This window comes from Nilaparvata lugens, chromosome 8, assembly GCF_014356525.2.
Source record: "Nilaparvata lugens isolate BPH chromosome 8, ASM1435652v1, whole genome shotgun sequence".
Classification (NCBI taxonomy): domain Eukaryota; kingdom Metazoa; phylum Arthropoda; class Insecta; order Hemiptera; family Delphacidae; genus Nilaparvata; species Nilaparvata lugens.
Genome location: NC_052511.1, coordinates 24,847,968 through 24,875,865, shown reverse-complemented (window position 1 = coordinate 24,875,865; position 27,898 = coordinate 24,847,968). Strand labels below are relative to the sequence as shown.

Below are 27,898 nucleotides of genomic sequence, written 5' to 3'. Positions count from 1 at the left end.
ATGCAATTGAAGATGGCGGCAGATATGGCGAAAATGTTGTCAAAAACAGGGTTTTTCGCGATTTTCTCGAAAACGGCTCCAACGATTTTGATCAAATTTATACCTAAAAAAGTCATTGATAAGCTGTATCAACTGCCGCAAGTCCCATATCTGTAAAAATTCCAGGAGCTCCGCCCCATCTATGCAAAGTTTGATTTTGGATTCGCAATTATCAGGCTTCAGATATAATTTAAACAAAAAAAATCAAGTGGAAAAGATTGAGCATAAAAATCTCTACAATCAATGTTCACCTTTTCACCTCAAATTGAATATAAGATCGAAGTTTTAGAAAATAAGATTATTAAATTGCAAACTGTTGGCGACTGTTGATTCTATTAAATCATCCACTATGAAGAGATAGCAGACTTCGTGTGTCTGCAGCGTTATTGTCCTGTCACCAGCTGGCTTAGATCGTTGAATAGTAGACACTCGAGATGCACGTGAACACTAACGTCAGTTGATCAATTTTCATAACGGCAAGGAAAGTTGTGTGAGTGCGCCACACCAGATTTTTTCTTATGCACTTTTAATATTATTTTCATATCCTGAAAAAGGACGAAGGAGTGAGTAAATTTTGTTGTCTAACGAACTTGACCTGTAAAAAGGTTAGAAGAATACGTATTCATCTCCCATGAGGATTACATGTAAACTTTAAAGGACCGTAGGAAAGAGTCCTGAAGTGGGATTATAAATTTGTTAGGCCATAAACCTGGTCCTGAACATAACGAACACAACTAAAAAATCATCAAATTCGGTGCACACAAAAATAAGTTATTGAATGTCAAAATTTGAGGCTCGATTTTTATATAGATTTGTTGCTGATTTATCAATTCTTTTTTCTTGAGTTATCGTAGAACATACAAACAGATGGACAACGATTTTGGCCTTCATTAAGTCGAAAGTAAGAACTCGCTAACGCTCGTTCAATTACTATAGTCAACCGCACGAAAATAGTCAAATAGAAATTGGAACAGATGAAGGCAACGTTGATAAATAAGAGTGGATCAACGTTTCCCACAGTTGATTATGATTGATTGAGAATTTATTAATATTCTTATAATACACATGACGAATTGGCAACGTTTCAATTCCTATCGGAATATTTTTCTTTTTATTCGGAGAATAAATATCTATTTTCTTTGAGATACGACTAGTTTCGGATATGTAATCCTCCAAGTGTCAAAATGAATTTTTATTATCACTTGCACATTATATTAATTGTGAAAAATATGAAATATTTACTGACTGGAAGATGCTTTCGAATCGCATGGGATTCATTGTCAACAGTAATTTTTTATTTACGACCATGTTATAATGTAAACATTACATCACAAGTAATCCCATAAGAGCTGGCTTTTCGTAATTGATTTTTAAAACTATACTTGAAAGTTCACTTCATGCAATGGTTTTTACTTTTTAATGCAGTTTATCGACCAATCACAGTGCACGATTACTCACTAACAGTGTCAAAAATGCAAAAATGTTATTGTTGAACTGAAATCAGCTCTTCCAAACATCTGTTGTCTTCCAATGATCTGTTCTAAGCTTCTAACCTATAAATCAATAATCACAGCATCTAATTCAAATCTATCCAACTAATTTTCACTATGATACCGTTACTGATTTGTTTTTTATAAAAAATATGAAAGTTATGTATTTTGTAATAATGAAAGAATAAATTAGGTTAGAATACAGGATAGATGAAAAAGTCATCGAATTAATGAAATGACAAATATTATTTGCAGCTGAAATGGGACCTGATTTTAATATCCTGGAGTACGCCGATCCGGAACTGGACTCGGTGACGGGTGGTGAGAAGACGAACATCCTCGATGACTTGGAAGATGAAGACCACAAACCAAAAGAGGATCCAAGGTTGGTACATTCTTGATACACCGTAGCAAAGTATCCAGAAAATACTATTTTATAAAATTGGTTGCTCTTTCACTCATGTATTCGATAAAAATTACAATGATGGCAAGGGAAAAACAACATATATTTAATCTAAAACTTCTTGTTTCAAAATTTAAATCTGTATAAAAATTTATTCTTTCACTCATTCATTGGATAACAAAAAATTACTATGATGGAAGGAGAAAAGCATATTCAGTCTGAACTTCTTGTTGTTTCAAATCTGTTTAAATCTATAAATCTGTAACAAAAAGACTTCTATGAATAATTATGTAAGAAAGGCAAACAGGAATTTGACAATCCTGTTCAATGTTCACTTTTTCAAATGTGACTGAAATGTATTTAAACATTTTGGAAGTTAAAATTATTTTAGATAAAACCTGTTAATTCTCACGTTGAAGATTTCATATGCTTATAAATATTCTCTTTACTATAAATATAATCTTTCTTATCCAACAATTTTGAAATTTCCAAACCAACTAACATGTCAAGCACAAAATTACAAACCAAAACCAATAAAATGCACTAAAATCTTAAACCAAAAACAATACTCCAGAATGCATTCACATCTCAAACCAAAAATAATACTCGAAAATGTACTTGAAATCACAAACTGGTCCAAAATTAATACCATCATAAACCAGAAACAATGCTCGAAACTTTTGAAAATCACACTTGAATCTTGCTTGCAGTACGAACAGAGGCGAGAAACGGGACATGGATGGCGACCAGGGGGCGGCTGTGAGCGGGGGTAGGGGTGACCAGAAGCCGCCAACCAGCATTGACAAAGAGAGGGAGGGCGCAGTGGGGGGGCAGGCCGCTGTGACCAGTGTGGGACTCACCAGCCCTGTTGAGGGCCTCGCCTCCACTATAGCCAGTGTGTCGCAGGTGCAAGTGCAACAACAGCAGCAGCAGCAGCAGCAGCAGCAACAACAACAACAACAGCAGCAGCAGCAACAACAACAACAACAGCAAAAGCAGCAGGCTGTAAGTAACTATATCCTTATGAAAGAGTTTGACAAATCTACAAAAGAACTTGAGTTTTTGGACTTCAACCAGGACCTCCCCTTCAAAAATGGCCGCCGTATGTGGTGGTCTCATAGAAATTCCTACTGAGAAAAAATCACTAATCAGTTGTTAGAGAGCGTCGCAGTTTGTCAAAATCTCAGTTCGTCTAGTTCCCGTTTAAAATATTGAAGGCCACCACATAGACCATTTTAGGCCATTTTTTTGTAGGCGCAGGTCCGGTATATAGGAAGTCCTGCTTTAACATTCATCTTCTTCTTCTTTGGATAACATCAGTTGGGCTGATTGGCAGCAACTGCCTCTGTGTCATCCGCCATCCTTTTGAGGTCACTTATAGTTGGCTCATCTCAGATCCTTCTTCAGTTGTTCTATGTTCTCGCGCATTCCTTCCCTCAGTCATTCCCTCCAACTTGAACATTACACAATATAAATTCAGGAAGTATAAATGGAAAAATGGAAGATTTATTAGAAATTGTAGTTAACCAACTACTGGAATATTGGATATTTGAAATATTTATTATACAGTAATCCATGAAATGGTCAATTTTGGGAATGAGCCTCTTGTGCCTATCCTCAAGATAATTAGTAAACAATTTGATGAAAAAATGAGTTGTATACATTTTTTGGCATGAAAATGATTGAATTACAGAATTTGCAATAGCAACAAGTAGGTTAGTAAATAGAAAGTGGAAGAATTATTTGAAAAATATTTATTAATATGGTTGAAAGATCCACAAAAGTAACAGGTTTTGATAAATTTTGATTAACAATAATTAATATCGAAAAATACTTACTAACCTAATGATGTTTGTGTACAAAATTTTCTAAAAAATTGAAAGTATACTTTCATAAATGTTATATAATTTGTTTCTTTTATTATGCCTGATAAATTATTTTATATCTGGTTGCTCCTAGCGAAATAAAACAAGTTTAAATCCTCGATACTTGATATCTGTTTCAAGATAGTTTATCCCGTTCGGTGCAACCTAACTGTGTCTGTCTTTTAAAAGATATAAAAAAGATAATTTGGAATAAAATTTAGAATTTGGAAATAGGCCGACACATCTAGAAAATACCTGAGTCTATACTTAATTCATGCAGGTGAACGGGCTAGAGTCAAGAAAACTTCAATTATTAATCTTGCCATGCCTGATTTAATAGGTTTCTACTATAAACTAACACTACACTTTGAAATAATTGAAAAATACAAACAACTTCAATAAACATTGGCAACTAAAATCGGACAAAGGAAACAACAATTTCATGTTACTTTGTTGACATCCTTCCTCTGATTTGGGGGCGCATTACTATCCCTTGTTTAAATAGCAAAACGTCACAAAACCAAACAATATCAGCCATAAAATAACAAATTATTTCAATGCGAAAACTCAAGAAAGAAAAAAACACGTTGAACCCAATTTTCGTCGATAATAACCCATATAACCTATTTCATAAATTTGGAATCCCCACTTTTGATTGACATTCTTGAATGAACCTTTGTTTCACTACACTGCACTTTCGTTGGTCTGTACGTTGCTTAATCGTCGAGGTTATGGTACCTTGTTTTTGGCGGTGAACTTTTACCGGTTGAATTTGGCTTGACGGCGACGTCATCTTACGTCCCTAGACCTGTCATCTGAACGGGTGTCTTGAAGCGGTGTTACATAAAGTTGCGGAACCAAAGGGGTGGTACATGAATTTGGTTTGGGGTCACACATGAACCGCTGTAAATAAATGTTTACAACATAAATTTCTAACTCTTCCTACAATTCATCAAAAGCTAAAACAGGAGTTATCTATTGATTGCAGATTATTTTAATTCTCTCATTCTATTTAAATCCTCATTTTAAATAGATTTTTACTTTTTTTAAAAACTACTGATTCGTTGTATAAGAATTAATGGATCTTCTTCCTTCACAAATAATTCAAAAGTTCTGTTATAATTTAATAATTAGCGTACAGAAAAAGCCTTAACGCCTAGAGAAAACACAGTCAGAAAAATATAAAACTTTAGCAAGTCTCAAACTTGACATAATATTCAAAATTACATTCCTATTTAAAGACTGTCTTCCTGACTTTAAGCAATTCTCTGCAATGATAAATCTTCAGAAACAATAACTCAAATGTAACATAACTGAAAATTTTCTTCTCTACTTTCTGTACTTCTTTAGAAAAAATTATAATTATCTTTCATCACTAATAAAATCAAAAGGACTATTCTCAAACAATATTATTAACTTGAACAATAACAGGCTTTGTTGATACAATACTCTGCTGGAAATTTCAATTATTTAAGTTCCCTAAATTATATTTTAACCTTATTTTACGTACCTTAGCGGCTATTTGAAGAAACAATTATTCCTACATGATGGAAAAACACAATTAAACTTTTCAGGACATGGCACACTACTGGAAAATTTAAACTTAAAAAAAATAAAACTAATTCCCACATTAACTAATGGTTTAATATTATAAACTTGCCCAAAAAGGGTGAAACAAATTTACTACATCTTCACTCTCGTAGTGCTCCTAGCAAAGTGTCCTCCGAAACGTAATCTGGTCTCTCGGCTGGGGAATCGCCCCACTTCTGTATTAAGAAACAGGTCTCCTATTGGGCGAAGGGAATCAATTTGACCAATCGTCGCGTGGCTTCTAGAGCATTAGGACCAAAGAATAACTGCAAAATCAGTACTTTGTTATAATAGTAATATCTTGCTGTTTTCCAACTTATCGCACTCTATGTCGCGACAGGATGGCTAAGTTTGAGAAATAATTCCATTATCTACATTCCTCGACGACTCGGAGCCACAATTTTTAAATATCTATCCTGGGAAACTCGAAGTCATGGCCGTTCATCATAGAGAGAGAAAACAATTTCGCTAACTCCCTTTCAATAATAGCTTCAGCCTTTTGCGTATTAAATTTACTATATTTTAACAAAAATTAGAAACAGTGCTCGGCACATAACCTACTATTGCTACTGGCTTACCTCTACTGTTGTAATTCACTCGTGATCATTCCTTTTACATTACTTTGTCTCCTTTGACGAAATTTCTATATTAATTACTACAGTTCAGCACTTCTATTAATTTAATTCTTCAATGGCTGATCCGTTTGAGTATCTGATATTATGTAAGTCTACTCCCAATATAGGCTGGGAATAGTATTTGAAAAATCCGTATCCGGTAGGCTATTATTCAAGCTTACTCCCAAATTCCCCATTCAGTAAAATTATTTAATTAGAAAAACTTTCCCGGTAGTATTGATGCTTACTCTAGTATGAAAAATCCATAATTTTTTTAAAACTAGCAATATTCAATTTCAGTTTCCTCCATGCCTAGATAGTTGTTTATATCCTTGCTTTATTACATTAAGTTGTTATTTTGCTAGTCCAATATTATCTACTATTATAATAGTATTCAAATTATAGTAATAGTCACAAATGTTTTGAGGAAAACTTATTCAATGTGTATTAATTGGTTTATTAATTGATTGACAAATCTATTATTTATTTTTAACTTTGCAGCTTTTGGCAATGCAACAGCACCAGCAGAAACTAGCGGCGATTGGTGGACTTCAAGCCGCGGGCGGCAACTTCGCCAACACCTTTGCCAATGTCAATTTGGCCGGAGCTTTGCAACAACAACAACAGCAGCAGCAGCAACAACAAGTCATCTCCAGGCTGCAGCTGCAGCCTCATTTGGTGCCAGGTAATTTATTTCATTCAATTTATATACCCTAACATTGAAAACGACTCTTAAAGATTTTGATTAAATGTTCAATATAGGATATTCTTGATATAAAAATTAGATTGCACATGGTCTCATTCCTGGGAAAACTTGCTGAAGTACATGAAAAGGATACTAATAATTATTCATCCTTTGAAAAACAGATGATAATTTCGTCATCTGTCGATAACAGAAGATGCGAGTGCCTGTGTGGCAGAATTATGTTCAGCTGTTGAACTATTGCAATCAATCAGCGGATCTCTCAGGAGAAGTATTATCTGGCAATTATAGATAAACCGACTTGTTCAACATTATCTCATTTGTTAACATGACCAACGATATGATTTTATTCAAGATCCATTATTTTTTATTTAAATTAAAGTACCTATATACACATTTTTAAAGTTAATCATTATTTCACAGTTTTAAGTGATATCAAAAAAATTGACTTAATAAATAGTTATATAACCTTCTTCAGGATAATTTATCAAAATTTGTCAGTTTATTTTCTTCCTATTATATTGATTTGATAGTTATATAACCTCCATCAGGATAATTTATCAGAATTAGTCAGTTTATTTTTCCTATTATATTGATTTCATGAAAAAATGAGTAAAAACGGTTAGATCGTTTGCTATGCTGGCTGTACTAAATTATTATAAAATATCGGGGACTGAGCTTAGCTCTGGAGTACAAAAGCATAAAAAATTATTACGAAAGAAGAAATTATAATAACATTCATACAGAAATGTTCTATCTAATCACAGTAAATTGAGATTAAGTTTCCCTCACAAAGGCCCAGTTGCTCAAAAGCCGGTTAAATTTCAATCCCGATTAATTTCACGTGAACCAAATCAGAGAAGACCATTTCAAAATGATGGATCTACTGGAATTAATCAGAATTGAAAATAACTCGGCTTTTTTGCAACCGGCACTAAGTACCTGATTGAATGATTACCGTACAAAAGTTCAACAGCTGAGTCATAATTATTTTGACACAGTCCCACACCCATGAACTCTCGCTCACTCACTTCCATCACCATCAGACGACGAAATAATTATTATCAGCTGTTTTTCCAAGGATGAATAATAATTATTATCCTTTGAATGTCCTTCAGCGAGTTTTCCCAGGGATGAGACCTAGTGCAATCGAATATTTATATTATAAACCTACTATGTTCTGAATTTCGTGAGAATCGTTAGAGCCGTTTTCGAGATCCGGTGAAATATAAACATATAAACATCCAAACATGTAAACATATAAACAGAACTTGCTCGTTTAATAGTATAGGATATAATGTGTCTTCCCTGAAAATCTTTATTTCCTGAATTCAACATTTTGAAAAAAAGAGATAAATAATATTGTCAATTGGAATTTGTTACAGGCCAACAACTGCAACAACGTCTCCAAATGCAGCAACAACAGCAGCAGCAGCAGCAGCAACAACAGCAGCAACAACAACAACAACAGCGGTTGGTAGCGGCGGCCTCTCCTCGCATCAATCAGCTGCTGTCTGGTGCTCCGCCCCAACCTCGGCTCGCCCCACCGCCCCCGCCACCACCACCGCCCCCGCCCTACCCGGGACCGCCTCCACCCTACCCGGGCCCTGGCCCGCACCAGGTAACACACATCAAGCCAATCTCCTCCCTCCTCCCCTCCTTACAACCAAGAATGAATGCATGCACCTAGTAAATGGATGTGTCTCTCTTCCTAAGATGAACCTTCTTTATTTATCATGTAGATCTGTGTGTGGTTCTCAGGCTCTCAAAACTGATTATTAACTGGGCAGTGTATCATGTTTCGGGGTGGCTTTAAAAACACTAGAATCTGTTCATCGTTATGTTTCGGGGTGACTTCGAAAACACTCAAATCTATTCATATATTGAATCACAAATTTTACAATAATTGAGTGAAAGAACAGGCACTAGCCCAAAATTTATTCTGTTCCTAAGTTTAATCCAATAAATTGTGAAACAATTTTCACTTCCAAAATGATCAACTGATAAACTACGTAATTCTTAGTTTGTTATAAGATACATGATTTTGATGTACGGGAGACATGATTTTTTACGCAATATAAATTTCTCGAATATAGCATTTTTAGTCTATTTTAACTCTTACATAATTTTTAACTATGAGCTCTCTGCACTTATAATATCTACATTTCTCTGTATCAGAATAAGAGTACTTGAGAAGGAGAATATAATATGCATCAATACAGTTCAAAGTTAGATCAAGATAGGAAAAATAATAAATATTAATTATTGACGATTGAAAATAATAAAGATTGAAGGTAGGAAATACTTTGGAAACTTTCCAGAGATCAAAGATTCAATTCATGATAAAAATGGTTGGATCAGTTTTTTGTATCCTACCTTTCATTGCTTGTTTGTTTTGCAACTAAACATTTGAGTCCGGATGTAATATGTCGCTTTATATGTTTTGCATTACAACCTCAATCTCATTACCATACTTTTCTAATATACAATAAAGCTATATTGAATTATTTTTAAAAATACAGTAACAGTAAAAATTAAATGCTGAATTCCATTTCAGTGTCCTCTTGAAGATTTATTCTAAATTCTTTTTACTACTGTAAAGTTTCAAATTACTTCATTAACATATATTTTTCTTACACTTTTAAGCCTTGTCATCTTCTGAACTTATTAACTATTACGTAACAATTTAATATGCATCATACATTATTAAAATAGTTTCCTTTATTTTTCATGTAAGTTCTTTCATAAATCTTTATATGTGTTCCAACTTTTGTGCTCTTTATGAAATTCTGAAAAATTACTTTTTTCATTTTGATTTACAAATTAACTTCAGGGTCTCATTTCTATAAAAATCTTGTTGATCTCAAGCCAGGCTTTGTCGAACAATCGAATTCAAATTTGGATAGTTTTTGATAAAATATTCTGCAATTTTCAAGTTGTCAAAAAAACTATTTAGTTGTGGCCCACCTTTATTTGGGATGAATTGAAGTGATTTTCTCAGAATTTTGTAAACAGCCACATTATTAACACTATCCTATCTATATGTTCAGTATATATTTCCTCTAAACGTTAGTGTTGTAAATGTACTAGGTGTGTTTAATTATTGGTGGTTTGCATGATTCTTTTTCTGTATGTTTCTCGATATTGTGGGTTATGTTACTAGTACTTGGTGTTGGTGTGTATGTGTATGTGTGTGTGTGGTATGAGCGAGGAGGATGCAGAAGATCCTCGATATAACGAATCCCTTGTTATAACGTTTCCACCCTTTTCCGCTAAAAGTAAAAGAGATTTGTCAATAATTCAACCCAGTTACAGGAGTTTAGAAAACAAGTCTTATTAAACTTGCCAAGTTGATTTTCTCAAGCCTGATATTTTTGCCATGTTTTACTTCGACTTGTTCATAATTTGAAATTCTGTCCATCTTAACAACTGTTTAGTGTTGTTCCATCCATAAAATTCTATAGACATACTGTAGTACAATATTAAATATGTTTTCCTCCATCAACTATCTGCAGTCGTATTTTTTTTTTTTACAGTCGTTATTTTTAACATACAGTCGCATGGATTTTGATACTAAAGTACTACTTCCAAAGTAGTTACTTTACATCCTATGTACTAAAATTAACATAGTTTGAGTAAGATGTGAAGAGATTGAGCAACAGCACAATACCAAAGAATGCGATCTGCTTAGTCCGTCGTGGAACACATATAAGTACATCTCAGCGTCTTTCATTGTACACCTGGTTCTAGGTTATGTTGGTGCAGATGATCATAATGAAGAAACAGTTGAATAATTAACTAAGAAGAAATATTTACTGGATTCACAATAACTATTTTCACCTATTCAAATTATGTTTGAACTCCCATTTACAAACATTTTCGGTCCATATTAGGCCTAGTCTTTGGGATTATTCTGAATCAGGAACACTTTGTATACACCCTAGTTTTCTGGTGCTCATAGGGATAATAGTGGCGTCTCCTAGTAGCCGCCAGTAGTGGCAAAACGTAATCACATAGGAACATTAGCAGCGTTCAAACCCTTTTTCACAGGAACGATAGACGGAATCATAGTAATCCGTCTAGTAACGAATCCGCTACTAATATTCAGGTTTAGTGGACACCACCATTTTCCTGTCAGCAGGTTGCTCTAATTTCTTGAGATATTGGTGCACATTGGGCTGAGTCTTTGGGATCTTCAATACATCAAACTCTTGACATACGCTATGGCGATTGTTTGTTTGTTTGTTTTTAAAGTTTCCCAGAGACTCAAATCAGAATATAGGAATTGTCAAATATTTAAAATACATACTAAGAAAACAAAGATATTGTCAAATTTCACTAAAAATTTATTAAAAACTTTAAAACAGTAGCCTACCATAGTTTCACGTTTACCAACGCATCATCAGCTGTACTGAGGTTTTAATGAATTTTTAGTGAAATTTGACAATATCTTTGTTTTCTTATTATGGAGAGATTTCACAACATCACCATCAATTCTACTAATTTTATTAAAATACATACAGTATTACAAAAAAAGAAGAAAATAAATTACACAAAGGAACCCTCTCTACAGACAAACTCTTCTGTGGTATAGAGTACTCCAAGCATCAAAAATCTTCAAAAACAATTTTTAAAAAATCATCAAAAACTCCTTCTCAAAGACATCGACATCTTCACAATTTTTCAAATGATCAGGAAGCTGTCTAATAAATTCAAGGCCCATATATGTTGGTTTTTTCTCAAAAAGAGCTGTTCTGTGATACAGTGAAGCATAGTCTCCTCTATTTCGTGTATTGTATCCATGCGAATCAGCATTTCTAGCCATAGTCTTTCTTCTAACATGCATAATCACCTCATAGATATAAATAGAGGGAACGGTTAGTATGCCTAATTCTTTGAAGTGGTTCCTACAGGTCTCTAAAGGCATAATACCTTTGATCGCTCTAACAGCTTTTTTTGGAGCTTGAACACCCTCTCCAAATTCTGGCACGACCCACCCCACACATTAATGGCATAGCGAATGTGTGCAATGTAGAGTGTAACTTTTAACTTGATTACACTAACTAGATTATTCAACTAGTATCGAAAGGTACTAATATCGACTCAACCCACGTTGACTTATATCAACCCACATTTCACTAAGGCCTGTTTGCACAGTATCAGTTTGAACTAAATTTAATTTTAAACTGGATTAAATCCATATCAATTCTTGTTCCTTATAATGTGGTTCATCACCAGGTTGATTAAATTCAGTTTAAGCTTCGATTGTGCAAACGTCCCTTAATGTGTCAACTTGGTTATCAGTAATATGTATAATGGTTCTAAATGCTAGCTCGTCATACTTTTCTGGACATCGGAACAGAGAATTCAGTGATTAAAATCCTCAATTCAGTTGTCTTACTACTCAAAATTATTCTCTTCCTGATTACAACCTTTTTCTGATTACCAAGTTTTTAATCTTACAACTTTTAGTTTAGGGGATTTGTAGATCAAAAATTTGTTAAGAAAATACTTTTGATTTTAAAAATTATCTTATTTATTCAACTGATTGTATTGTCATTTCCACTTTATTTAGTATTTCACTTACAATACTGCAGTTTCATGCTGGAAACAACACATATTTAGCTGTACTAAATTATTTTTGATGATTTCACATTATAATTATTCAAAAGTTATACCCAACATTGCTCTCATTGCACGTGATTCTCCAAGACAGCACAGTATGCATCAATAACTAACACAATAGATGGGCGCTCACTCATTGCACTCATATTACTACAATAATTGCCTCCGAATACAGGCATTACTGAATTAGATTCAGCAGAGTTACACAGGCAGCACTCACCCAGTCACCACCCACTTAGACCGGACTGAGTGCACTCAAATTAAGGTATAGTAGTATTTTACACACACCTTTCCCTGTATGCTGTTTGCCTCTTGTTTCATTTCACCTCAAATGTAATTCCAATTTTCAACTCTGCGTCATTCTCGAAAAATCGGCTTTTAATGTTTTGCAAAAACCTTTGTTCAGAATAAAAAAGAATGATTGATGAATATTCAATCTAACTGGGATTTCCCATTTTTTATATGAGGCGCATTGACTTTTGAAGTTCAAGAAATTGTAGTTCTCAATGATGATAGAGTAATCACGCGTATTCCTTATAAAAAGTAGACATCTTATGAATTGTATCGTATGTTGGAATTTATTCTTTTCTTGTATATTGTCTATAAATTCATTCCAATGGCAATTTTTGTGATTGGTGTCAATTTACCTTAGTTATTAGACAATTAGTTATTTCGACAGTTTCAATTTAATTTCTAAAATTAAATTAGTATTAGATTGCGTTCCTACTTCCCAATGACAACCAATAACAACTCAGCTACGTACTAAATGTGGTTAATCTACAACCAACCATCAAACACTCAATTTCAATATAATCTACAAAAATAAGTTGGACTTCAAGATGAAAAACTCACACGTTGTTAAGACTTGAAATAATAGTAGCTGAACACTATAGTAAGCACATCCACTCTCGATTATCTTTATTGTAGTACAAATGTTGTTTGTTCTCCATGCTTGTTTATTGCTTGATACTTGACAGTAAACTTTTACATTCTTCTAAATTGATGTTGTCTGTGCTTGATTGTTGTTACTTATTTTGTGCTTGATTCTGTACATAGTTTTTTCTCGCATCTAAATAATTTTTGTTGTTAATTTGTCGGTGAAGATAATATCATTAGTTTTATGTTTAGAATACTCTTGTATCGACTGACGTTCTAGTATTTGATTCGTCCTTGGGAGTAATTCATTGTTTTTTATAATATAGAGGTTTTTGTTCTTTATAATTCATGATTCAACATTGATAATTGAGAAATATTGTTGAAGCAGCGTGGCACCGGTTTTACAACTTTCAACCTTTCATTAATTTTTATTCCATTGTACTACAAGAGTTTTGACAGCTTCACATTGTGATTAAGAGTAATATTAAAGTCACGGTTATTTGCACTGAAACCCTTGGATATTCAATTATTATTATACAGATTGATTTGTAAATTAATGAACGATATTGCATCAACCACAGCCATAATAATTAGGTTTATAAAATGAAAATAAATTCATCCACATAAAGTCAAATTGAAATCGGCGGCGATATTATTTATTGCATTTACTATTTACATTCAATATTTCTCTTTATTAATTCACCAGAGTCTCATAAACGATTTCAAACATTGGTTAGCGCAAAATAAAGAACATTATGTCATAGATTCATCAGTTGAAATCTAGATTTTTCATTTCTGGAATAAGTTATATCGATTTATAGAATCTCCAACTTTATTTGTTTGTATAAATCAAAAGCCTGAATAATCAAAACAGTAACGAGTATTGTTTTCCTGAAAAGTAAGAATTCTTACAATTATCAGTTAAGATCTTCAGTGGCTCAGTATATATTGGCTTCGCTTATTTTAATATATTTTGCAGTGTAATATTTTTTGTACAGGAAACAGTTTTGGGCTATCGTGCCTGTTGTTTCCAAAGTTGAATTGTTTTTTTCGAAATAAATAAAATTAGTGAGGCAGGTGGTAAACCGAACCAATCCTAAACATCATTTCAGTCCAATAAACTGTGAAGTTTCACTTCCCAGTCCAAAAGTTTGGACTCTCCTAGACCAAAGTTTTGCAGACTCCGAAACCCTGGAATTAAGATATTATGATTTCTAATCGAAATCGGAAATTGTGATGGTATAATGAACACTGTGATTGTGCTCAGGAACAGCCGTTGCTACTGGAGGATCTGTTGGAACAGGAGAAACGCGAGCAAGAGCAGCAGCAGCATCATCATCAGCCAGCAGTTGGTGGTGGATCTGTGGCCTCAGCTGGGGATCAGCATCAGCAACAGCATCAGTCACCTGTGCCGGTTCCGGTGCACCACACGTCAGCGCTACTCAGCGATGCTGATTTCGAGCGGCTGAGAGCCGATGTGCTCGGAACACCCACCAACTCAGCGTCGCCGCCGCATGCCTTGTCAAGTAAGTTGATTCACCCAAGCGTTCTGTAAATCAATCATTTATTTTCATTCGTCTGATTTTTTTTCCCAGGTGTCTGTTAATTAAGTGGTAATTTGAGATGTGCTTTCCAATGAATTTTGCCCGGTCGGGCAAAAAAAGAATGACATTGATTAAATATTGAATATGAGAACAACTTGAGAACTGATTGGCATGAGATTGTTCCCAGAATATTGGTAGAATGCTCGGCTGATAAAATAATTTAGGGCTGACGAATTGAATTTGAAATAAATTGTTAAGAACAGATAAAAATTTATTAAGCTCCAATAATTCAGTTCTTGATGTTACAATATTAATTAAAAATTATTTTCAAACTCAATTTTTCAAAGCAAACAATGCTAAAATAACCTCAAGACTCTTCAGGAATAATTTGAAACGATATCAATACTTGCAAGAGAATTCATTTTTAAAGGATTGCTGGCAAACCCCTCTCATAAATGTATAGAATAATTCATTTTTCTCATATAAACTACTTTTCATTAATTCACAGTATTTGTCCCACAGTTATTCACAGTCAATAGCAGTATCTGTTAATTAATTGATAATATTGAGATGTGCTTCATCTTTTCAAATGTATTATTTTCGTACGATGCTTGTATATTATACAACATTATCGTCATTTTGGATGAACAGCACAAAAACTTTATCTTCATTGTAAAATGCGTTTAGTCAATTCTAGCGTTACTTATTTCTGTATTGATGAATTAATTTTAGTAAATGTGTCGGTTATAGGTCAATCAATGAGCCCACTACAACAAGCTCCTGCAATAAGGCCTCCTTTCCCCCAGAGACCGCCCATACCCACTCAGTTACCAACTCAGAGCATTACGCAGTGGCAGCAACCGGCTGCCGAACCAAGTAAGTCACTTCATCGTTCATATCCTATTTGCATCAACTATAGGCCTATCATTATTATAAAGTGTTCTGCAATAATGTAACTTGAATTCGAGAATAGGAACAGGCTACTTTTAAAAAGTCTATTCTCCACTGTAAAGCCAGTTACAAACACATCGATTTTTGGACGTACGATTTTTTGCCGTCCTTATGATTATGATTCTATCAGATCAAACGGAGCTAGACAACATCATCAGTTCAATCTAATTGAGTTTATAAGGACGGCAAAAAATCGAATGAACAAAAATCGATGTTTGTGCTTAAGTATTCAGGCGACTAAGGGCACTACCTCCGTAAACAAAGCTATTGTGCATGACAGGTGGTTGATGGTAACGTCAGCACAGGTAGGGCTCCCACACCAATAAAAACACTAGCTGGTATAGATCAGCTGAAATCAACAAATTTTTATTGGTGTAGGAGCCCTACCTGTGCTGACGTCACCAGAATGCACTATGGCTCTGTTTACGGAGGTAGTGCTAAGGGCCAGTTTCCGAGCTCGGCATTTAGCTGAGTTCTAGACTTTAAACAGCTGGAGTCAGAAAATTGACTTTTCGAAACGGGGCGTAGTCGCAGTCCACGTTTAAATTAAATTTCAAAACACTAGAAAATTAAACACAAAATAAAATGACGAGAAAATAGTGTAAAGTTTCAGCTATTTAGTAAGTTTCAGTTTTGTATCAATTTTATCACCATCTCAAACAGGTCTAGTACCTCGAGATGCTAATACTCAATTGGCATTTCATTTTATTTTGTAATAGTATTCTCCCATGTTGTAAAATTTGTATTGCTTTTATTATTTATATCTGAGATGTTGTTATTTTTTTATTTCTGTCAATAAAACATTTTCATTTTATTTTGAATTATTTGGGAATGTTTCATTTCTTCATGAAAAAACGTTTCCAATAATTATAGAAATGGGAAAATGAAGATTTATTTTGCAGCAACTATCTACTGCGCCCCGTTTTGGAAAGCCAATTTTCCGACTCCAGCTGTTTAAATTCTAGAGCTTACCTAAATCCCGAGCTCGGAAACCGGCCCCAAATAAGAAAATAACAGTAGTAAGATTGATGTAATGTATTTGTAAGAATGTTGCTAAAAGCGATTGTTATTTGTTTTAGCACTGAGAGTTGCTCTTTATAATTGTCCGGTTCTTCCCTCTCCGCCGCCTCCTCCGGACGTGATAGCCACGGATCAGGACAGACAGACGCAGATTCAGTACGAGACGTGGCTCAACAACCAGAACCAGGTGCTCTCGCAGCAGCTCAAGTACTACGATACTGAAATACTCAAACTCAGGAAAATCAAGAAGGTAGGCCTGGGCTACTTAGGCAATGCTTAATCATAGAGGATAACTAGTACCCTTGTAATTATATTTTTTTAATGGTGATTGTAATCTGTGTTGAGAACCTTCCCCAAGCTCTTTTTGAACTCATCCTCTGTCTGATCATCAAATGTTTAGGATGCAATTATAAATTAAATTGAAATGAGACACGACTAGTTCATAAAAATAATAATTCGTTTAAAAAATGACAAATGAGATTGACATAAATGTCGAAACTAGACATGTTTTATGTAAAAAAAATTACAAGGATATTAGTTATTGCTATTATATATAAGCTCCTTGAAGAGCTGGTAAGAACATTGTGGTATTTTTATTTCAGCAGGAGTGAACGTAATAGTATATTTCGCACCTAGGGCCGAAAATGAGATATTTCCGGCTCGAAATCGGTTTTTAAGTCCGAGGCCGTAGGCCGAGGACTAGAAAAGATTGAGAGCCGGAAATACATTTTTGCCCATGGTGCGAACGCTATTTTTCGCCACACCAAAAAAAAACTTTCCAATATATAAGAAATTAAAAAATAAATCAAATTCAAACAGCCTATTTTGATAGTTTGAATCTTGGTTATGACAACTTTTACTGTCAATCAATTTCAATATTACTAATTAATAATCTACAATAGTGACCATATTTTTATACTATTAATATTAGGCGCGAGCTTTGCGCCCGGTGCAATATATCATGGATAGATGGATGAATAGAATTTTCATTACTATTTTGAAATAATGTGATATGCAATTAATATACTTTGATTTCAAATTTGATTCTTCACTTTTAAATACTTGCGATACGTACCTTTCTGACAATGGACAATGCAGCCAACATTATATTGTTGAGGCTATGGAGATATCATCGTATTCTATTGTTTGATATCAAAAACACAATAATAAATATTAAATTATGAAACAGTAATTTATAAAATATATTATAGACATAATACCGCGATTCACGATACATAATTATATAGATTATTACAGTCGTTATGAGATTATCTCTCTATGATTTTTGTGAGATCGGACACGATCAGCTGTTATTCAAGGTCATTTTACAGCCCTAGGGCCGTAAAGTTTTACCGGCCTGGTCGGAAAACAATCACTTTCGGCCTCCATATGACGCACGTAAACCAGCTCATTACATCCAAGTGTGGCGAAAAAATTCTTTAATCTCATTTGCTCTACCGATTACCGCCAGCTGGGCATATGAACACCCTAATACGGCGTTACATAAACATTAGTTACATATTGTAACTTATATTCATTTCTGGTAATGTGTGATACGTGGATTTGTAGTGTATTATTTATGAATTAAGTTTTGTAAATTATGATCCATGAAAGATTTGAAAAAAAAATAATTTGACTTCAGTTTCAAAATTGAATTCATGAAGTGATTCAACAAAGATAATTATGGACTCATTATTCAAGTACTTATTCAAAATTGATGGGACTGTTATTTAATTCTCAACACTAATCGAATAAAAAAAGTTGGTCATAATGGTGAATTAATAATACTGTTATTGAATTCCTGACACTAATCAAATAAGAAAGTTGGTCATAATGGTGTCAACATATCTTATACAACAATTAACATCATCATATTTTATCTTCGATATGAACTATGGAATACGGTAGGACTTGAAATGCATTAGGGTTACACAATATAAATAAAAATTCAAGTAAAATTATATTATACTTGAATTTTTATTATATCTAGGATGTTTCCAAAATCAATATTCTAGGGGATTGTTTCTGGATACAAAACATATCTGAATGTCAATTTCAAACTGTCCGAAAGTCCTTAGTTACTCAGATATGTTTTGTACCCAGGACAATGCCCTAGAATATTGGTAGGGAGATTGGAAACACTCTGTATTTATAATATTATAAAATTTATAATATTTCAAGTGTTTATTAATATTTAATATTAATATATGGAATTAATTTATTCTATTTTCTTTATGCATTTCTTGCATTTAGCTATTTCCATACATAATGATATTATATTTATGTTTGTGTATCATAGTAATATTCATATTATGTTTGTGTCTTCAGGCACTTGACCTGATTATTTCTGTTATATTATCGTTGATGACTTCGATATGTTTATATTTTATTAATTTTAAACTCAATCATGAATTGCAATCATTAGTTTGCTTGAATTGTATCAAATAAACAAGTTTCAGCAGTCTTTTTTTAGATGTTTTATGCTGAAGCATTGAAGGATACAACAGGCATACTAAAAAAATTTCTCATAGAGAGTAAAGTGAAAACGATTCAAGGATGTCACTTATTGTTGATTGAGTGTATATTTTCAGATGTAAAAAGTGGTTTCTGATGAATAATTTGTTTTACAGTCGCTAAACAGCAAGCAAAGACAACTGCGAAAGAATGGCAATGAATTGGCTGAAGGAGATGCTTTGGAATTGCAGAGAGTGTCCGCAGAAACTACTGTCATTCAAAAACATCTGGAATCCAGTCGAAAGCAGAGTCGTCAGCACACAACACTCATTCAGGTAATTCAGGTGGTTTTTCTGCTCGCTTTTACAACGTTGAATTTGATTATAGTCTTCCAATCGAGATTAGAAATTCAAATAATCTTAAATCTTACAAATCTCAATTTCACCTATGGTTGATGGATCATTCTCCGGTTGAGATAAATGAGCTTTTTATCATTCTTAGATGAATCACCTTGACAGTCACTTGTTTCAATTCTTTCAGTATTTTTATTAATGATTATTATTATTTCTCCATGGTGTGTGTGTGTGTGTGTGTGTGTGTGTGTGTGTGTGTGGTGTGTGTGTGTGTGTGTGTGTGTGGGATGAATTAAGATAAATAAATTTAATTAAGATAAGTATTTTCATTTGAGTTTATAGATAAGCATTTTTAGTTGAGTTCTGAATGTATTTCACTCCTGTTTGCAGACAAGATTTTTCTTAAGCAAACAGTATTGTATTCAATGATCTGTAATATCATTTGTATAATGGAATTTGTCATGTAAGCGATATCATTGAATAAAAGTTGATTTGATTTTTTTTATTTTCTCGACAAAACAAATTGTGAGCAATTCTTTTATAATTCCAATGTTATTTTTGGGTCACCCGTTATTTATTTGCCGTTAAAATAATTGTATTCATGTGTATACATATTTGTTATGTGTAGACATAACAAATAAATAATGGCTTACTATAAATCCTATTATATTGAGCGAGCAATTTCTGTGTATATTTATGTATTAATTTATATACTTATGTTTGTCCAACAGATCTAGAAAACGGCTCTTAACGATTCTGATTAAATTTGCAATATAGGAGGTTTTTGATATAAAGTTAAATCGCACAGGGTCTCATTCTTGGGAAAACTCGTTTTTCCAAAACTCTCGAGACAGAATAATAAATTATGTTCAGCTGTTGAACTATTGCAATCAATCAGCTGGTCTCACGAGAAATATTATCTGATACATCTGATATGATTTTATTCAAGATCCATTATTTTTTTATTCATACTAACTAATATTGTATATCATCCCAAATGAAAGTATATCATCATTTTCTAAGTTAATCATTATTTTACAGTTTTAAGTGATTAGTGAGAGTTATATTGTTATTCAATTTGGTGTGCAAATTCAAACGTTGCCCCGATATTCAAATACTATTTGAATAATAATGAATAAAGCTAGATTCTCACCTATCAGTATCAGCAAGGTATAATATAAATACAGGTCATGAGACGATCCCGTGATGCATTGCAAAATCGCCATTTTGTGTTATTCTAGTTCACCATTTTTCAAATTTATCAGCGGTATTTGTCTTTCTTTCTTTCTTTACAGCACACCCCACCATTAAGCCTGTTTTTTGTATTTAATAAGAAATTTAATTTTTGATTGTGTTATTTTGTATTTTTATCTTGTGTTTGAATTGAATAAAATTATTGATTGATTTTTGTTGGTGTTGTAATGGTTGTGTTGGTTTGCAGGAATACCAGAACAAGCAGCAGGGTAAGCTGCCGGGCTCCACACCGGCCCCTGGGGTGCGGGGTCCCCCCGCCGGTCACGTGTCGCCGTCTGGCTCGTCCCCCCACTCGCCCCTTCTCCTCTCCCCCAGCCCCAACTCGGCGCCCGGGCCCCCCTCACATCAGAGCATGTCGCCTGCTCAGCAGTCGCCGCGTATCGGCACGCCGCATTCGCAGGTACAAACGAATGTTTCTAAATTCAAATCAAATTTTCAATATTTCTGAGTTTCAAATGTTCACTTTTCAATCAAGAATGGGAAGCAAATTCGAATCATATTAGATTATCTAGATTTCACAAGCACCTGAAGAGAATTAACAAGAGGAGGAAATATATTTTCCTACAGTTACGTTGAAAAGTGGCCATTGCTGCACTGATTACAGAACGCAAAGAATCACTTTTCCGCTCTAGTGCGGGAAAAATTTTTCTGCACTCCAGATTTGCAACATGGCAACGCAAAATACTTAGTAGGTTATATGGAGCAACAGTGCAGCAAAATCAAAAATGAAGTTGGTAACAGTGACTGCTGTGGCTGCTATAGTGAGCAGAGGTGCAACGAAGCACAACGCGCTAATTATTATTCATTATATATTATAACCAAGGACAACGAGGACTTAAGGATTTTAGGATTAAGGTTTTTATCAATAATAAAAATTACACAGAAAAACATATGATGCATTTCAGGCAATTTTACCCATAATTACCCACTTTTCATATTCAATGGTAACTGTAGGAAAAACTTAATGTGAAATACGTGCGCAAAGTTCCTCTGCTGCACTCAAGAAACCATTCCGCCCTCGCCTTTTCTTTCGGTGCAGCAAACTGTCACTTTGCGCACTAGTTGCACAAATAACTATTTCCATTCACTTGTCAAATGTATACTGCTAATAGTAATAAGCTATTAAAAACCTTTGAATCTGACTTGAATAAACAAAATGTATATCTACAATATATTGTGAATCAGACTTGAATAAACAATATATATATATATATATATATATATATATATATATATATATATATATATATATAATATTGTTTATCAACAGTAATTTACGATAAGTTTTCCTACAGAAAATCAACTTTAAAATATTCTTCTTTACTCATCTCATTCTTCATTAACTCACATTAAGAGGAAACCTGAGCTTTTGCAGTCATACTACTATCTCAAAAATCTCAACAACTGTCTGAGTTGGTTGTTATTATTTGGTCTACCTGATAAAAATCCAATAACGTCATAATGAAAAAGAAAAATCAAACTGATATAAAGCTCAACTTAAAGCTCTATATATTTCAATGATAGTTACCACTTTTTTATGGAAAAGTCGGCCACTTTCTCAATTTCACTTCAGCTAACCATTTTGACTGTCATAATAGATTTATTTTGAATCCCATGACCAAGAATCTTGGAAGTGACTGTCCTGAAACGCCGACCCCACCTGAATGGGAAAAGCTGAGAAGAAGTAGAATAGATTGTTTTAGAATGGATGAAATAGATTAATGTAGTCATCTGTTGTTCATAAGAAGTTATTTTGTATCAACAATGCAGGTTTTTGAACGAATGAAATAGAATGTATTTTAGAAATGGGCTAAATTTCAGAAAAGTGAAATCATTACCCTATTTCGGACTTTTAAAATGTTATCCAAATTTGGGAGAGAAATAGTACAAGGAGTACTCTTGGTTTTTCTCTCCCGGTCAGTGTTTCCTTATAAAAAATAATAAATAGAGCAAATACATTCAAAAAATATTCAGATAATAAGAAAATGGAAAAAATGACTATAAAATGTAATAAATATGAGAATTAACATTCATCTGTTATGAAGCTATCGTGTATCAACAATATTGGTGATGGGAATACTGTTCTATCCCTCTGAGAGATAAGCCCTGTGTTTCTAATTTTTATATTACATTTTCCAACAAACATAAGTATTTTGTAGACTCATCTGATGTTTCTACTGAATACTGTTTTATCCCTCTGAGAGATAAGCTCTGTGTTTCTAATATTTACTTTCCTTAACCTATTACCATAGATGAGGAAAGTATTGCTTTCCAAAAAAAATTAAGGTACCCTTATTTTCAAGTTTTCTATACGTTTCAAGGTCCCTGAGTCCAAAAACATGATTTTTGGGTGTTGGTCTGTGTGTGTGTGTATGTCTGTGAACACGATAACTCCATTCCCAATTAACCGATTGACTTGAAATTTTTAACTTAAGGTCCTTATACCATGAGGATCCGACAGTAAGAAATTCAATCCAAGATGGCGGGGAAAATGGCGGATAATGACAAAAAAAACATGTTTTTTACGGTTTTCTCGAAAACGGCTTTATCGATTTTCTTCAAATTCATACCCTGGATAGCTATTTATAAGCCCCATCAACTGACATGAGTCTCATTTCTGGGAAAATTGCAGGAGCTCCGTAATATTCTTGAGAAAAATGGATTTTGTTCAATTTCTATCACGATTTTCTCAAAAATGACGACCGATTTTTTCAAATTCATATCCTGTATAGTTAGTTATTTATCACTCTTTCAACTGGCATGAGTCTCCTTCCTGGGAAACTAACAGGGGGTCCACCCCATCCTTGAGAAATGGACTGTGTAGCCTCCTTCTCGTGCATGAGGTAGGTAGGTATAGTAGTTTATTCAAAAGAACACATAGGTCGAGATATTTCATCTGTAGAACAGCTGTTTTGACGACTTTTAAAAATCATTGAATTTCACAATAATTTATACAAAGGAAAATGTACTCTGAAAACAATTATATACAATAGTATGATCATAGTTTTATATGTAGCCGCCAATCGTCATTATGTTATTCCCCTAAATTATTCTCGTTTAAGAATGAGGCTTACAGTTCAATGAGCAAGGAAAGTTGTGTGAGTGTACCACACCAGATTTTTTTATTATATTTTCCAACAAACATAAGTTAGTATTTTTGTAGTCTCATCTGATGTTTGTCTGGTACTGTTTAGTATTATTTTGTTATGTGTTGTTGTTTAGGCGGGCGAAGACAACCCGTTCAGCCCGGGCACAGGCACAGCAGGCCAGGACCTGCTCCGCTCGTCACTGCCGTCACCGGGCCGCTCCCCCCGTAGCAGCATGCCGTCACCTCGGGCACCCACGCCCACGCCTCAGCACCCGCGCTCCGCCACTCCCGGCCCCGTCAACCCGGCCTTCTCCGCAACACAGGACCCCTCCATCAGGTATCCAACATCAGTTACAATATTAGACTTTATTAGAATTTATCAATTATCCCTTCAAAAACTCAAATTTCAATCAGCCGCCATTTTGTATGAAAGTATCATAGAACATTTTTATTGATGTCATCTTTCTGGTTCTGTGAATGCCTTTAAAATATTACACAATGGGTGTTTACGTTCAAAATATTTGAGATACAACCCCTCATTTCTTTAAAAACTAAAACTTCAATCAGCCACCATTTTGGATACAAGTATCATAGAACATTTTGTCGATGCCATCTTTCTTGTTCCAAAAAGGCCTTTTTAATGATGTACCACACAATGGGTGTTAGCATTTTATTCTAGTTATAACCCCCAAGTCACCCCCTTATGAGGGGTTGAAATTCAGTTGTATGTTAAAAGGTGAAGTATTTGACCAATAACTTATCTTGAAAGTTACAGTATTGAATCTACAACAGTCTCCAATTAATTGAAGGATTCCCATAATTATAACTCATTCTGTATATTGATCAGATTCAATGATTTGTTATCTTATATATTTTGTATGACGTTGTCTATGCTGTAACGATTTTTTTACAAAATATTTTTTTTAGTAAGCATGAGCTAGTAATCTGCATTGAAATTTCCAGTATTGAGAAATTGTGGTAATTTTCGATAATACACAGTTTTACTTTGATGTATAACGTTTTGAAAGTATTTAAAATGAACATTTTTGTATGAAGCTAGTCTGTAGGGAAATTTCTCCCCTTCAATCTCTTCTTAAAAACAGACAGCGGATAATCGATAAATTAATAACTAATTATAACTTTTGATAAGGTAAACTAGTATTCCCTTTCTCTATTGTAAAAAAAAACTATTGAGTTGCCCTAAAAAAGAAGTAATAGAGACAATGTGTACGTTCTGTGTACAGTAAATTCTTCCAGTTCCAATCGTAAATTGTTCCATCACGTGACTAGTGCAAAATGTTCCCAGGGAACGCCATTTCAAAATCGTTGGTTCAAGCTTTTGGCGCTCACATATAAAGTTGATTTACACTAAAATGTGTCATTTACTAGCTGCGTGAATGAAGAAAGGCTGTTTTACAAACCTACCGTCTAGAAAAGTGTAAATTTCTTTTATTCCATTACTCTCAAATTTATTTTCTATAGAGAAAAATTCATTTAATGAATGGTTATCAAACATCATATTGTTGGTTATGTATTCTAACTATCAGCGCATGCGCAGAGAAGCAAGTAGACTTCAATAATCGACCAATGAGAGCTCAGATAGTTGGAACTGTACCAGGTCGGACAATTTACCACACTTCGACTGTGGGGCAGAAAGTTGGAACTGGAACAGGATTCTGGAACAGAATCTGTCAAAATTCATCTCATGGAACGTGGAACTTTTTACTTGGTAAATTGTGAATCGGACAATTTACCACATTCCATGTACACAGAGGTAAATTTGGAGGGATACAAAGCATTCTACTCAGGAAGAAATGATGGAAAACATGAAGATGGAGTGGGAGTGATTGTGACCAGAGAACTAGCAGCATGCATCAAGACTTTCACACCCATTTCAGAGCGGATACTGCTTATACAATTGGAAGGAAGCCCGGTAAGCATCAACATCATCCAAGTATACGCCCCAACTCTGGATAAACCAGATGAGTTGGTAGATGAAATGTACGCCTCCATCAACAATGTCATGATTAAACTGAGGAAGAATGACATAAATATTGTAATGGGAGACTTCAACTCCAAAGTGGGGGAAGGGAAAACCTCTGGTGCTGTTGGCCCATTTGGACTTGGAGAGAGAAACAAGAGAGGAGACTCACTGGAACTGTTTGCATCAACACATGACTCAGTTGTAACAAACACATGGTTTAAACAACCCAAGCGCCGGTTGTATACCTGGAAAAGTCCCAGTGACAAACCAGAAAAGGTGATCATAAATCAAATTGACTTTATCATGATCAACAAGAGGTTCCGAAACAGCTGCATGACAATGAGGACCTACCCAGGCGCTGATATTTTATCAGATCATAATCCCCTGGTGGGAGATTTCAGAATCAGAATGAAGATCAAAAAGAAATCACCCCCACCTTTCGATTTGAGAAAACTAAGAGATGAGAAAACAAAGGCAGATGTGATACAGACTCTTAATGATCAGTATGAAGGGACAGACAGAGGTGATGTGGAAATGGAACTGAAAGGTCTACAGAGAATAGTACAAAATATATAAACGGATATGCTGAAACCAGAAAAGAGGAGGAATAAACCATGGATGACCAAGGAGATCCTTGAACTTATGGAGGATAGAAGATTGTCAAGGGGGGGGTAACAAAGGTGAGTACTGTAGGATCCAGAAGATCATTTTAAACAAAATAAGAGAAGCCAAAGAGAAAGAAATGATTGAAAAGTGTGAAGAGATAGAATATTTACAGAGCAAGCATGATGACTTCAACATCTACAAGAAAGTGAGAGAGCTTACCGGGACTGGCCGAAGAAAGACGGGAAGAGTGCTGTTATCAGTTGAGGGAGATGTAATTATATCTTTGGAAGAGAAGAAAGAACAGTGGACAAAGTACATCGAGAAACTGTTCCAAGACAACAGAGCTGAAGGCATCCCACATGAGACGGGAGAGTGTGGACCGTACATTTTGGAGGAAGAGGTCAATGCAGCAATCAACCAAATGAAGAACGGGAAAGCAGCTGGGCCCGATGGAATACACGCAGAGTTCCTAAAACTCCTTGGAACCGAGAACATAAAACGGTTGACAAGCATTTTCAATCAGATTTACACATCGGGCAGGATCCCAGAGTCATGGCTGAAATCGGAGTTCATCACTTTACCAAAGAAACCAAGTGCCAAGACCTGTGACGACTATCGCACCATCAGCTTAATGAGCCATGTGTTGAAGCTGTTTCTGAAGATAATTCATAAACGAATATACAAACTGTGTGAAGAACAGATAGCACCGAATCAGTTTGGTTTCTTGAATGCTGTAGGTACACGGGAAGCCCTTTTTAGTGTGCAAGTACTATTTCAACGAAGCAGAGATGTTAACTGCAGCGTATTTGCATGCCTTATAGATTATAAAAAGGCATTCGATCGGGTAATACACGAGAAGATGGTGGACATACTCAGAGACATTGGAATGGATTCAGGAACAATTAACATGATAATAAACCTGTACTGGAACCAGTCCGCGGTACTCAAAATACAGGGAGAGCATACGGAGGAGATAAATATTCAACGAGGAGTGAGGCAAGGATGTATTCTTTCACCCATCCTTTTTAATTTATACTCTGAATTCATCTTCAGGGAAGCACTTGAAGACATAGAAGAAGGCATATCCCTTAACGGCCTGTGTATCAATAATCTTTTCAGATACACCGGAAGGACTTCAGGCACTTTTAAACAAAGTCGTACAAGTAAGTGCTAGATATGGACTAGAAATGAATGTCAACAAGACAAAACTTTTAATAGTTAGTAAGGAAGAATTCAATAATGTCCATATCACTGTCAATAACATAAGAATAGAAAGAGTAAAGCACTACACATACTTGGGAACTATAATAAATGAAAATTGGTATAATGCACAAGAGATCAAGTGCCGAATAGAAAAAGCAAGAGCAATATTTGTTAAAATGAGTGCCTTATTTAAAAATCACAACATAACTCTTGCCACAAAGGTCCGCTTCTTGAGA

At 34.5% G+C, this 27,898-nt stretch overlaps 1 protein-coding gene across 1 annotated transcript in view; it reads left to right on the top strand.

Annotated features, from left to right (window-relative positions):
- LOC111047752 (histone-lysine N-methyltransferase 2C) overlaps positions 1–27,898 on the top strand; it is a 151,216-nt gene that overhangs the window by 72,894 nt on the left and 50,424 nt on the right. The window contains 10 exon segments of the mRNA XM_039435095.1: positions 1,776–1,914; positions 2,643–2,937; positions 6,503–6,686; positions 8,090–8,325; positions 14,473–14,731; positions 15,500–15,625; positions 16,780–16,970; positions 19,351–19,509; positions 20,969–21,181; positions 24,004–24,206. Coding sequence (XP_039291029.1) covers positions 1,776–1,914; positions 2,643–2,937; positions 6,503–6,686; positions 8,090–8,325; positions 14,473–14,731; positions 15,500–15,625; positions 16,780–16,970; positions 19,351–19,509; positions 20,969–21,181; positions 24,004–24,206 — 2,005 coding nt within the window.